The 14,095-nt window shown below is 49.4% G+C and overlaps 1 protein-coding gene across 3 annotated transcripts in view; it reads right to left on the bottom strand.

Moving 5' to 3' along the window:
- INTS9 (integrator complex subunit 9) overlaps positions 1 to 14,095 on the bottom strand; it is a 124,051-nt gene continuing 109,956 nt past the window's right edge. For all 3 annotated transcript variants that reach the window (XM_003272923.4, XM_030817035.1, XM_030817036.1), the window contains 6 exons: positions 13,186 to 13,357; positions 10,215 to 10,339; positions 8,153 to 8,320; positions 3,346 to 3,444; positions 2,249 to 2,386; positions 1 to 670 (listed from right to left, as the gene is read on the bottom strand). In XM_003272923.4, the coding sequence (XP_003272971.1) occupies positions 494 to 670; positions 2,249 to 2,386; positions 3,346 to 3,444; positions 8,153 to 8,320; positions 10,215 to 10,339; positions 13,186 to 13,357 (879 nt within the window). In that variant the 3' untranslated portion in view covers positions 1 to 493. The remainder of the gene's footprint in view (positions 671 to 2,248; positions 2,387 to 3,345; positions 3,445 to 8,152; positions 8,321 to 10,214; positions 10,340 to 13,185; positions 13,358 to 14,095) is intronic.

The raw sequence follows: 14,095 nt of genomic DNA on the forward strand, positions 1-14,095 counted from the left end.
TTATATAAAAATAAGTTTTTATTAACAAATGGGCTGAGAGTAGAAAATGCAGATAGATGGGTTCACTTTACCATCTTTTGGGATCATCTTACTGGGTGCAGCACTGTAGGCAAGTAAACGAAGCCAAAGGCTGGCTCCCCTGCCTGAGGCCTGGGACCCATGTGAGACAGCCAGCCAGTCACCTCTGCCTCCCTGGCCCCCATGAGCTTCTTGGAAAACTGCTCCTGTCCCACTTCTGCCACCCTCCAGCTCCTCGAGAGAGCCAGAGTTGAGAAGAAAATGAGCCTGAAGTTGAAAGGGAAAGTTCCTGCCTGAAACAGTGCTGGGAATAAGTCCAGACCATTTCCCTCAAGAGCCACCTCTTCATTCCTTAAGCCAGAGGACACCACCACAAAGGCACAGTTAATGGCCTCTCATGCCACTCCTCAGGTGGCTTGTGAGGGCAGCCAGTGAGGGACTGCAGGATTTCAGGGAAGTGGCTCAGATGGCCCACTCAGAACTTCTGTAAGAATTTGAGGACAAGGTCCCGCAGTCGCACTCTGAGCATCTCGTCATTGTCGCAGATGATATGGGTCGAGTCTTCTTCAATCTGGATGAGCGTCTCAGCTTCCTGGAGCAGGACGATATGGCCCTTGGCTGTGTCCTCCACCTTAATATCACTGAAGCCATGCTGCTCCAGAAGAAAAGAGAGAGAGGGGTGGGCGGACTGCAGCTGTGAGCTCTATAAACGACACTTGGCAGACTTGACCGAACTTTCTAGAAACCGACACGTCTCAACACAATTCTTCAGACTAGTCATAGGCCTATGATAGTGATTCATATACTTGAAAAGAGACCCTAAACATGCAAAATCTCATGCAAAACAGAACAGAATTTCCACAACCTGCCTAAGCTTTTGTGAGTTCTTTGAGGGCACATCCAAGCACTGTGTTCAGGAGTCTGGGACGCTCAGCTGCTTGCACCATGCTGTTCCCTGGTGACAACGCTCCCTCCTAAGTCTCAGCTGTCTGAGCGCCCAGGAAAATGCCAGGTGACACCAAGATACCCCTGTGGGACTTGGCAGAGCCCTCTCGAGTGAAGGAGAGAAGGCAGCAGTGCAAACTTCTCAGCTACTGCTAATGCTGACAGAAATTCCTTACAAATTAGGCGTGACGTGGGAAGGAGGCATGTGCCTGAAACAGACACACAGCAGGTGAGGGGCCTCGGTGTGGGGAGGCCACCTGTACTTCATGGCTGCAGGCTCCCCTAGGGACTTGGACAGGTGCTTGCTCCTTCTGCAGAGAGGAGCTGAGGTGGACATGCTGGGGTGGAACACTGGGTCAGGACATAGAAGCTGGGCCAGGCAGAAGGTCCTCATCTTAAGTTTTAAAAAGTCCAGCTTTGAGGCCCATCGATAGGGCCCAGGAGCCCTGCAAGGTCTTGGGGGAGGGTGGAAGAGAGCCGTAACCACCCAGCCAGAGCCTCTTCCCTACGGGAAAATCAAAGACAGGTGGAGAAAACCAATCCTAGGAAAGGGAAAGCCTTTAAGATTTGAAAGTTGGCAAGTGTGATATTTACACTGGATAGAAAGTTCATAGAAATCTCCTTCCTTGTAATGATTATAATTTGTTGCAGTTCTTGCAAGCAGCAGCATGAACAGTATTACCTTTAGCCAATTCCTTCTCCTTCCTATCAAAGATTCTATAATCCTAATAAAGTCATCTCTGAAGTCCTGTGACTGAAGCCAAAATTACAACCTTTAAGGTTAGATTTTTTTCTTTTAATCATAGTCAAGAAATCTCATCTCTGGAAGAAGCAGCCATCAGGGCTGCTGAGACAGAGGGGAAGGGCCAGTGCCCGCTCCCCCCACTGCCTCCTGCAAATCCCGACTCAGCTGGAGACTTGGCTCCCCTCTGACAGCAAGGAGTCACTGTGGAAGCGCTAGACTCTGGCAGGGCCGGGTCCTTCTTTGTCCTGGCCTCACCAACCTGCCCCACTCGTCACATCTGTGTGTGGAAGCAGCTTTTTCTTCAGTCTGGAGAGGCCTTCTGGTGACCTTGTGCTGGGAGGAAGGATGGGGCACTCCTCACTCTGCTTTCTAACTTTCTCCTGGGTCTCCCAGCAGGACCTTAGACCAAGCAGATGCCACAGGACAGTGGGGACTAAGTGACAAGCAGCAACATCCACTCCCTGCCGCCAGGAGGCCATAGTGAGCCAGGGAAAGGCTGCCACGTGTGGAGTTTCCACGGCGCCAGCAAAATCTGCTCACCTTCTCCAGGGTCTGCACGAACTGCTCCAAGGGGATGGAACCGCTCAACAAAGGCTTCAGGACTTTGCAGTCCGGTACGTCATCGCTCACCCGCTTTCTCTTCTTCCCGCTCGTGGGCTGGGCGGGTCGAGGAGGGGGCTAGAGCAGAAGCAAAGAGTGGCTTTCATGAGCTTCCTCTGAGCAGCAGGGGCCACCGTAGGCCACATTGAGAGCCTGAGACTATCCTGTCCTCACAGGCCATAGAGCCCCGGCCCGTTTCCTCAGCTGGCGCTCGGTTCAGGTTCCCTGGCTGCCGGGAGCCCCAGATCCACGTGCTCTAATGCTCAACTGTCCAGCCAACCAACACCTTATTCGCTAAGATCTCCGCCTTCTATCAAGATCCATTTTTAAACTTTCAGGTGGTTCACTTCAGTATCTGCTGAGTAAATTCTCCACAATACACTGTGTCGTGCTGCAGGCACAGTCATGACCCTGTGGCTGGGCACACTGGCTGTGGGATCGGACCAAAGGGGGAAACCCCAGCTTTGCCACCATCTGGCCAAGGTTAGAGAAGCTGCCTATGAAATGATGACAGCAGCGAATTCTGAGGGCTCAGTAAGACAAGGCGGGTCAAGGACCCAGCACAGGGTCTAATAGACTTTAAGTGGTAGCTAGGAGCAACTCTACGTATGGCATAAAGGTGACACAGTCCAGATCTGAAAGGAATTCTTAAGACACAGTGCCTGCCCTGGAGCTGAAGTGCCACCCACCTGTGTGTGGGTCAGTGGCAGGGCCAGGCTCTCAGGCAGCCACAGCCCTCCGGTTCCAGCCGGTGCCCTCCGGTTCCAGCCCCCAAGGGCAGGGCTGCACCTGCCACCCTGCACGTCTCCCCACAGCCCTGCCTCACGTGGCAGCGCTCCCCAACGGAATGTGCCTGTGGCAGCCCTTGGGATGATGTGCGGCCTCATCTCTGGGCACAGCAGCCTCTCTGAGGTACATGGCCAGGGAAATAACTCTTCAAGAATTCATATGAAGTGCTGTTTCAAATATAATCTGTTAGGTGGTCTGGTTTCTTGCTGGGGAGAGGGTCCCCTGCACTCCCACCCGGCACCCCCTACCTGAAGCAAGTGCTTGTTATCTTTGGTGTGCAGCACGGCCGAGACAGTTGCCAAGGAGATGCCAGGCTTGATCTCCATGGGCACCAGTGAATCTGCGAGCTGAAAGCAAAGGGTGCAGGGGCCTTTAATGATGACCATTACTCTTCCTTTAATCTGTATTTACATCACTGCAGTCTAAAAAGACAAAATAACTTTAAAGGTAAACAATTTTTTTTTTTTTTTTTTGAGATGGAGTCTTGCCCTGTCAGGCAGGTGACACACCAAGTGCAGCCTTTCATTCATTCTGGCCTTTGCTTCACCCTCATCCCCTCTCCAAGTGACCAGTGGCAGGAAGGACGGGGACAGCAGCATGGCGGTTGAGGGAGCTCTCTGCTTCCTGAAAGTCTGACTTCTCCTGATGGTGGGAGCCACTGCTTTACCTGGGGCGGGGGGGCGGGGGTGTGTGTCTTTCCGACCACCTGTACCTGCTGGGTGCCCTGCCGTGCAGCCTGACCTTATTAGGTGCTCTGTTGCTGGGTTTAGCTGCATGGTTTTTAAGACATGTAGACCCCTACTTAGCCAAACCACCTTTATTTAAAAACAAAAACATGCAAGAGGCCATTATGTAAACATGAAGATCAATACCAAACGGGCAGAGGAAGCAGCTTAGGAAATAGTTAAGCAGATTGGCAAATGGTACGTGAGGCCTGTTTCATGAAATAAGAAAATGGCCTATGGTGAGCTTGAAGTGGCCCTTGCCGAGGAGCAGGGTGTGCGCCAGATCCCATTCTTCCCCTCAGGCCTCCTCCACACACAGGCCCCTCCTCCCTGCACAAGGCTGGGGTGGGAGCTTTGCGGATGGTGTTCTACACTCTCCCTGGGAAGCCGTGCACTACTTCCAAGATGACTCTGAAGGAGTCTTTATTTTTTTTTTTGAGATGGGGCCTCCCTCTGTTGCCCAGCTGGAGTGTGGTGGTGTGATCATGGCTCATTGCAACCTCAACCTCCTGGGCTCAAGTGATGTTCCCTCCTCAGCCTCCCCAGTAGCTGGGACTACAGGCATGAACCACCACGCCTGGCTAATTTATTATTTTTTTTGTAGATATGGGGGTCTTGCTGTGTTGCCCAGGCTGGTCTTGAACTCCTGGCATCAAGTGATCCTCCTGCCTTGGCCTCCCAATGGTTGGGATTACAGGCCTGAGCCAATGTGCCTGGCCATAATGTCCATTTTAAAGGCAATCACTGTAGCAAGTTGGATTGAGACAGTTATCTCCATTAATGATCAAAGACATACAATTTGGCTGGGTGCAGTGGCTCACGCCTGTAATCCCAGCACTTTGGGAGGCCACGGGTGGGCGGACTGGAGTTTGAGACCAGCCTGGCCAATATGAAGAAACCCCATCTCTACCCAAAATAGAAAAATTAGCTAGGATTGGTGGCATGTGCCTATAATCCCAGTTACTCGGGAGGCTAGGGAGGAGAACTGCATGCACCCAGGAGGCGGAGGTTGCAGTGAGCCAAGATTGTGTCACTGCACTCCAGCCTGGGCAACACAGCAAGACTCCGTCTCAAAAAAAGACATAGGGCTGGGCACGGTGGCTCACGCCTGTAATCCCAGCACTTTGGGAGGCCAAGGCGGGCAGATCACGAGGTCAGGAGATCGAGACCATCCTGGCTAACACAGTGAAACCCCGTCTCTACTAAAAATACAAAAAATTGGCTGGGTGTGGTGGCGGGTGCCTGTAGTCCCAGATACCTGGGAGGCTGAGGCAGGAGAATGGCATGAACCCAGGAGGCGGAGCTTGCAGTGAGCCGAGATCATGCCACTGTACTCCAGCCTGGGCAACAGACCGAGACTCCGTCTCAAAAAAAAAAAAAAAAAAAAGACATACAATTTAAAATTAGCTGTCAGTGTATACTTATATAACTGGAAAAGACTTGAATAAAATTGGAAAATAACTAAAAAAGGACAACATCCAATATTAGCAAGGAGGCAGAAATAAGAGCTGTCTCCAGCTCTGCTGTGGGAGTATAAACTGTTGCACTCATTCTAGAGGACAAGCTGGCAATAGATAGCCCCGAGCCAGAAAGGGATGTTCATAATCTTTGACCCAGAAATTCTAATTTCAGAAAATTTTCTTATGGAAATAAACATATATGGACAAAGATTTATGTAAAAGGATGCTCCTAAAAGTGTTATTTATAATACAGAAAAACCAGAAATGAAAATCTATGAAAAAAGGGGCCAGGTGCAGTGGCTCACGCCTGTAATCCCAGCACTCTGGGAGGCCGAGGCGGGCAGATCACGAGGTCAGGAGATCGAGACCATCCTGGCTAACACGATGAAACCCCGTCTCTACTAAAAATACAAAAAATTAGCTGGGCATGGTGGCAGGTGCCTTGTGGTCCCAGCTACTCGGGAGGCTGAGGCAGGAGAATGGCGTGAACCCGGGAGGTGGAGCTTGCAGTGAGCCAAGATCATGCCACTGCACTCCAGCCTGGGCAACAGAGCAAGACTCTGTCTCAAAAAAAAAAAAAAAAAAAATGAAAAACCGAACTGTTAAATTATGACAGACCATTATGCAACCATTAAAGCTGAAGCTTTTGAAATATCTTTTTTTTTTTCTTGAGATGGAGTCTCACTATGTTGCCCAGGCTGGAGTGCAGTGGTGCGATTTTGGCTCACTGTAACCTCAGCCTCCCGAGTAGCTGCGATTACAGGTGCCTGCCACCACGCCTGTGGCTAATTTTTGTATTTTTATTAGAGACAAGGTTTCATCATGTTAGCCAGGCTGGTCTTGAACTCCTGACCTTAAGCGATTCACCCCTGCCTCAGCCTCCCGAAGTGCTGGGGTTTACAGGTGTGAGCCACCGTGCCCAGCTGAAATATATATATATATATTGAGACACAGTCTCACTCTGTCATCCAGGTAGGAGTGTGGTGGCATGATCTTGGCTTACTGCAACCTCTGCCTCCCGGTTCAAGCAATTCTCTGCCACAGCCTCCCAAGTAGCTGGGATTATAGGTGCGTGACACCACGCCCAGCTAATTTTTTTTAGTAGAGATGGGGTTTCACCATCTTGGCCAGGCTAGTCTTGAACTCCTGACCTCACGGTCCACCCGCCTCGGCCTCCCAAAGTGCTAGGATTACAGGCATGAGCTACCATGCCTGGCCGAAATAAATGATATAATGTACTTACTGTTAGGTGAAAAAGACAGTGTATGAGGTGTGATTCCAGTAGGCACACACAGTGAAGAGACAAGGCAAATACATCAAAATCTTAACATTTATCCCTGGCACTGGGACTGATTTTTGCTTTTGTCTTTATCCCTTAGTTCTGTTAACATATAATAGGTTTGTATTATTCTTAAATGAATTTTTTAAAATGTCTTAGTTTTAATTTCTCATATAGCAAACATCAATAGACATAACCCACATAAACAAAACCTCTTTGGAGTTCTGTTTGTAAGGATGTCTGAGACCAAAAGGTTTAAGGAATGCTGGCTTAGAGAGCTGAAATCTAAACCAAGGCTGTCAATCCCAGCCCCTGTAAAATACCGGACAAAAACAATCCAGAGACATCCAGAGAAAGTGAAAAAATCTTAACAAAATGATAAAACCATATTAAACATTAAACAACCATAAAGATGGCACCTGGTGGTCCCTAGCAGCCTCTCCAGGCTTGTGGAAATGAGTCACATTCAGGAGCTGAGACCTCCAACCCAAGGTCTGGAGGCCATTTCTGAACCTGAAACTCCAAAAGAAGTTTGGGCACACTGGTTTTAACAGTAAGTTTTTATATTTCTTTTTCCTGTCTGTTGAAAACACATTCAAGTTGCCTCAAGAGGTGAAAGGAAGCCAGAGGTAGCCTCCAGCCATCCTCAACGCCGGCTTTCCGGAGAGACCACATCCCTCTCTGTCTCCCTCTCAGAGGAGCGGCCCAAGCGCAGCGTGCCACAGCTGTTCAACATGGACAGCATGCTTTGGCTCTTTCTTTCCCTGCTAAAACTGAAGCTAAGAGTTCACAGACCTATAAAATATTTAGACTTTGATAGACCAAAACCTGCAAGTATGCTCAAGAGGATATAAATAACCAAGTTTACAATCCTTATTTTTTGGTTCCTGTTATCTCCCGCATCTACCTCTGAATTCAGCGAACTCTGACACTCACTCGTAACTGAGGTCCAGGAAGGAAGAGAAAAGTCACCACCCTATGGTATTTAGGGACAGAGTGGGTGTCAGCATCTCCACTCCCAGGGCTCTGACCTGTGATGTGGCCCAGGGGTCACACTCCTGAATGCTAGGTAAGGAGCAGTCCTGACTAATAGCTGTTATTTTATTACTTGAAAAACAAGAAGGCCCTGAAAATCCCCCCTCTTCCCGGTTACTTGCTTAAGGGTCCATGTTCTTTGTTCATTCATACATGGAGTCTCACTCTGTTGCCCAAGGCTGGAGTGCAGTGGTGTGATCTCGGCTCACTGCAACCTCCACCTCCTGGTTCAAGCGATTCTCAGGTTTCAGCCTCCCAAGTAGCTGGGATTACAGATGTGTGCCACCACACCTGGCTACTTTTTTTTGTATTTTTAGTAGAGATGGGATTTCGCCATGTTGGCCAGGCTGGGTTGGCCAGGCTGGTCTGGAACTCCTGACCTCAAGTGATCCGCCCACCTTGGCCTCCCAAAGTGCTGGGATTACAGGCGTGAGCTACTGTGCCCAGCCTGGTTCATTCATACTTGACATAAATCCAAAAGAAGGCCACCCCTGCACGATCTCCAAGAGCCTCTGTGGAAAGCTCTACTTTAACCCTAGGAAGGAGAACAGCTCACCTCCGGCATGATCTCGATCTTCTCGTACCGACGTTTGAAGGGCAGGGCGAGAACCTCAGCCCGCCGATAGGACATGGCAGGGGGCTGGCAGTCGATCATGAGGTCCATCCTGTGGGACTGGGCTGGGGGCGGCTGGGTGTACTGCTCGGGACACACCACGTGCAGGGGCTGAGGAACCAATGGGACAGGCGAGAAAGGAGGTGTGAAGTACAGCGGCCCCTGCGGAAGGCCCGTTCCTGACCCTGATCCACTCCCCACCATCACAGGCTCACCACTTCCAGGCCAAGGTGAACTTTCAAGCCCAATGAACCGTAGACAGGAGAGGGAACATGAAGGCACTGGGGCAGAAGAAACATCTCGGAACCCCCTGAACTGCCTCAGCTTAATTTGTTTTATCTTTTTTACTGTTTACATAAGTTTCATGGTAACTTCTATGTGTCTGCTCCCAGCGGTCTCTGGACTTCCTCGGGGCACAGTCTTTCTCTAACATTCCCATATGCCTGCTATTATAAGCTCTTGGCTGATTACCAAGAGCTGTGGCTTTTCGTGCTGGGCTGGCGCTGTGGGTTTGGAGTTTCTGCTGGATCTGCAGGTCGACTGGTATTAGGCAGTGGGCACTGCTCAGGTCACGTGCTCACCGTGTACAACCAAGAAGCAGAGGCAGAGTTTTTTTTGTTTTTTTTTAAACAATATGTCTCTTTTTGTTATCTTGAGAAAAAAAGATTAGCAAACCAATTTTTATTTTGCACAAATATCACCCAAGTGAAAAGGAACGCTGGCAGCCCACAGGGGCACTGTGTCATCCCTGCTTCCACTTAAGAGCTTGGACCAAGCCCTGAATTCCCTGCTGAATGTGGCTTTCCACCAGGCTCACCGGGCTGAGCTTCCAGAAGCACCTGTTCCTTAGGGCTAATACTTTTCTCCTCCAAACTGCCCTTTGCTCCTCTTCTTGACCTGTCTCAAAGCATCTCATGCCACAGTTGCAGCCTGATGGCTTCTCCCAGGTTTTCCTCACCTCAAGTGGAGACCAGGTGGCCTCCAGTTTCCAGGATTAGCACCTGATGGCGGGGTGGGGGGGCGTCAAGAGCTGGTTTAGGTTCTGGGACTTGAAGTTAATAATGAAAAGCAACACGCCCTTCACCGCTGCTTCTAACATGTGGATAAGCATACAGTGGGGTAGCGAATCACTGCAGACAGGCCCCACGTTTGCTGTCTGCTTTCGTCACACCTAGAGAGTGCCAATATTCTTTCTTTGTTGAGCAAGCACATTAATAATCACCAGAATCTGCTCTTGGGGCTCTCCTGGGGTTCTCTGGCTTTCTCTGTTTCTTGTTCCCCTGCCTTAGAGTTTTGTGAAAGGGCCTCTCTCATCCTGAGGTTGAAGGTGCTGTGCTGGGCCCCTTGGCCCTCATCTCACTCCTGGGAACACCAGGGAGTGGAAAGGGAGAGCTCTTCCTCACCGGTGTCAGCTGTCCTCCTTGCTAATTCCAGTTCCTCTCCCGATTCTCAAGAGCCAGAAACCCAGCGAGCAGTGGCTGAGCCAGCACAGTAGTTCCGTGGCCCTGCCTTCCTGCTACGCGCTCCTCCTGGTCTACACTGCACCCCAGCTACTTCTTCCCTTTCTCCAGGGCAGAAAATGTGAAGTGAAACAAATGACCAAAAACTACCACAAAACCCAAAGCCAACAACACTGTGGTACCAGCCTACACGTGCGACACGGCCCCAGTATGCGTTTCAATTAAACTGTCTCAGCTTAGTCAGTATGTTTCTAGAATGACTTTTTTTTTGGCAGGGGTGAGAGGGTTTGCTTTTAAGCGGACACAAATGGTTTTCTTTCCCTTCCACATCTGATTTCTTTAGAATGGAAACTGCGGTCAGGGTATAAAGACCACTCCTTTTCAGTGTGGAGGGGGGCTGGCATGTGTCCCAGAATTCTGCAGATGGGTGAGAATTGAAGACAAGAATCAAACGCAGCTAGATCTCTCTCCCCTCACCCCACACAAGCATGAGCCACACCAAGGTGACATGACTATGTGAAGGCACAAGCAGTGTCCTTCATTACCTGCACTTCTTTAAGCAGCTTTGACACCTGGATGAAGTTCAGCCGGGTGTCGATGGGGCAGTAGATGCATTTCATGGCCAGCGGCTGGTAAGGAGCCAGGGCTTCCAGGTAGGAGAAGTCTGGTTCTAGGGAAAGTACAAGAAAGAAATCTTACAATGCAGACTACACAGGAGCTGCCGAGCCAGACGGCGACTGGGGCGCTGAGGGCCCACAGACAGTCAGGGGGTCAGGAGGGAGCCAGAAAGCACAAGCGGGGGACGGAGGTCAAAGGGGCCCTGTGGAAGGAGGGGCAGGCTGGGATGGACCCTGTGGGTGGGCTCCAAGCTTCAGCAGAGGCAGATGAGGTAAATGAGGGAGAAATACGTATGTGGGGGAGAAAAGAAAGCTCTTTTTACAACGAAATGCCAAGAAACGATGAAATAAAAACCAAAACCACCATTTGGCAACCATTACAGTTCACCACTTATTCAGATGAGAATCATCAATAAATGCTAAAAATATTAGATACCATTTTCAGGGAGAACAGAATATATATATAGTTTCAAAGAGTCCCCCACAAGGTACTGATTTAATACAATGAGAAGAACAGTGACTTCACAGTGGAGAGGCCTGGCACAGACCCGGGGAACCTAGAATCAGCTCCGAGTTAACGTCCAGGTGTGAGATGCACCCGGAAGACAAGCGCACGGCCCCGCCCCAGGCCCGTGAATGGTCTGTAGATTGAGACTGTGATGCTCCCCAGCAGGCCCAGCCCCTCTGACTGGGAAGAGTCCTTGCCCTCTGCTCAGCCTGTCTCCCGAGGGCTGCTGCAGCCTGCTTGGCAGGGAACATTCCCCCAACTCGAGGGAGCTGCCCACCTTGAGCTAAAAGAGCTCGCTCCGTCCTAACTGATGTGACACTTTGATTCCCAGCACAGTCTGTGCCCAGCGACGAGGAACCCTGGCTTAGGCACACCAGACATACAGACGTCTCCACTATTGTCAGGACAAACTGGCAGAGCTGCCAGGTACGTAAGTGCCCATTCCAGTGGATCGTGCTTCTCTGAGAATACTGACCCCCTTTTCATGTATCCAGGAGTCACAAAAGAATAAAAAAAAGGTGGCGCCAACCTCTCCCAGACACAACTTCTGCCCTGGAAGCCCCATAAACCAGTTTAAATGCAAACCCATTACCCAGAGTTGTCACGGGAAATCACACAGTCCTGATTTCCTTTTAGCTGAAGAAACATTTGTACTAAAGCCAGGTTCCCTACTGTGCTGTGTAGATGCTGTCACCACTGTCATGTCAAATGTCGAGTCACCACTCAGCAGCAGGAGCAGGAGACACCAACCTCAGCCCCACTACGTAGGACATTCTCTGGACAACCTCCTGATTAATGAAATCTTGGCAGCTATGAAGTTCTGGGTGTTGTGAATCAATATCTTGTGGCCCAACTTCCTCCACCTTTAGCCCAAAGCGGGCCCGGGAAGAGGAAAGCAGTCCTGGTGACTGGGGCCTCTCCTGGCACTTTCTGCCTGGCCTGGTATCAGCAAGAGCCTGCTTGGCACCCACAGCAAAGCCATGTGTCCTCCTGTTGTGTGAACACAACTTCCTGGAACACCAACACCTTGTCTGACAATGATGGATCCTGCCAAAGACCCCTCTGTAATCATCTTGAACACGGAACACAGAACTGTCCTGACCACAGCATAAGCAAACTTCCCACTATGCCAGCTCTATTCTCCCTGTGTTCTAGATAAGAATGAGTTAAGAAACCCATCGCAGAATGACCCTGCATCCTGACGCCACCCAATACAGGGTGACACCTCACCTCCACGAACACCCGTGCATCACCGAATATCAGCCTGAGTCCTAACAAGGTCTTTTTACCTTGCTTTTATCCATAGTGTGTGTTCCCCTTGCTGAAATGAGGCAATAAACCCAACTTGGTTTGACCACAGGCATGTTCCTGGTGGCCTCTAGGTCACAAATAAAAGCTGGGGGAAGGGCTGAAGTGTCCCTGACCCCAGTGCTTCTGGTGTAACTGGACTCCCAGCTCCTAAAGCTAGGAAGGGAGCTGGTGACGACGCTTTCCCAACAGCCGCCATGTGCCGGGTGCTGTGCCTGGTGCCCAGAGTGACCCACAGAGGTAGCTACTGACAGTCCCATTTACCATGGGGACAGTCATGCTTGCTGGTGAACTGGCTGAGGTCACTGCAAGCTGGGCCAGATTTCAAATCAAGGTTTCTTTTTCTTTTCTTTTTTCTTCATAGACTGTAAGATTTCTAAAACCCAAGGCCGACTGAAGACCCGAACCCATGGGTGTCCAAGCTTTTGGCTTCTTTGGGCCACACTGGAAGACAAACTATCTTGTGCCGCACATAAAATACACTAACACTAATGACGACTGATGAGCTTAAAAAAAAAAAAAAAAAGGTGTGTGCATAATTTCCAAGATATCCCCTTATCACAGATAAGCAAAAAAGACCTAGCATTCAAAGGGCTGGGCAAGCTACACTGATAAAATGATACCGTCATTATCTACGTAAACACTCTACTTGACCTTATCAAAGGAATTTTTTCCCGAGGGATTTGTCTCCAGAAGAAAATCCATAGTTAGAGTAAACCACAATCAGAAGAGAAAGATCTACCTTTGTAAACAACTCCTAACAGGTAAAACAAGACCGTTAATGAATCACTGCACTTCTTGAAATGGCTTACGATATCCTAGCAAAAAGCACTCAGCAGGATTCTGTCTTGGAGAAATCTGAAAACACAGGCAAGAAGGCCTCGCTGGATGCCCAGCTGTCCAATGGCACATGCTGCTTCACTTTTTCTCTGTGGTTTCTTCATTCTTTGGTACCTACAGTAGAACAATGTTTGTATTTATGTCTCACTGCAAAATCCTTCCCTGGGTCTCTACCTTGTAGGTGCATTCACTCATGGCCTCAGTGGAGAGAACCGATTTGTTTCTTTATTTTTTTTCACTTACCCGTGAATATGACGGTGTTGAGACTAGATTTTCCCCAGAGCTCCATGAAGTGGACCACGTCCCCGAAGCGGAGGGAAGGGTGCCCGGTGAACACCACACAGGGCTGTCTGAAGTCATTGCTGAAGTCTCCATGGATGCTGGGGTAGTGCTTCAGCTTATTGGTCTGAATGAGCTGGAAAATATAGAAAAAATACAAAGAGATGTGAGCCTGCCTAGGCTGAAGAGGGAACAAAGTATGGGAGGGTGACCGGGACTGGATCCAAAATACCAACAAAGAAGACAAGCCACGGATTGGGAGAAAATACCTGTAAAAGTCACATCTGAGAGAGGACTGTGACCCAAAATGTATGAACTCCGAAACCTCAGCAAAAAGAAATGAACAGCCCTATTAAAAATGGGCAAAAAACCTGAACAGACACCTCATCAGAGGAGACAGATGGCAAATGAGCATATGAAAAAATGCTCCACACCATGTCATTAGGAAACTGCAAATTAAAATGATGAGATACCACTATACACCTATTATAATAAAATGGCCCAAATCCAGAACACTGACAGCACCAAATGCTGACAAGGATATGGAAGAACAAGGACGCTCATTCACTGCTGGTGGGAATGCAAAATGATATAGCCACATCGAAAGATATTTTGAAAAATTATGTCCACAAGAAACCTGCATACGAATGTCCTAATTGCTAAAACTTGGAAACAACCAAGATGTCCTTCAGCAGGTGGATGATAAAACTGTGATGCAGGCAGATCACAAGGTCAGGAGATCGAGACCATCCTGGCTAACATGGTGAAACCCTGCCTCTACTAAAAATACAAAAAATTAGCTGGGCGTGGTGGCGGGTGCCTATAGTCCCAGCTACTCGGGAGGCTGAGGCAGGAGAATGGTGTGAACTTGGGA

The sequence above is a fragment of the Nomascus leucogenys genome, chromosome 8 (genome assembly GCF_006542625.1).
Source record: "Nomascus leucogenys isolate Asia chromosome 8, Asia_NLE_v1, whole genome shotgun sequence".
NCBI lineage: Eukaryota > Metazoa > Chordata > Mammalia > Primates > Hylobatidae > Nomascus > Nomascus leucogenys.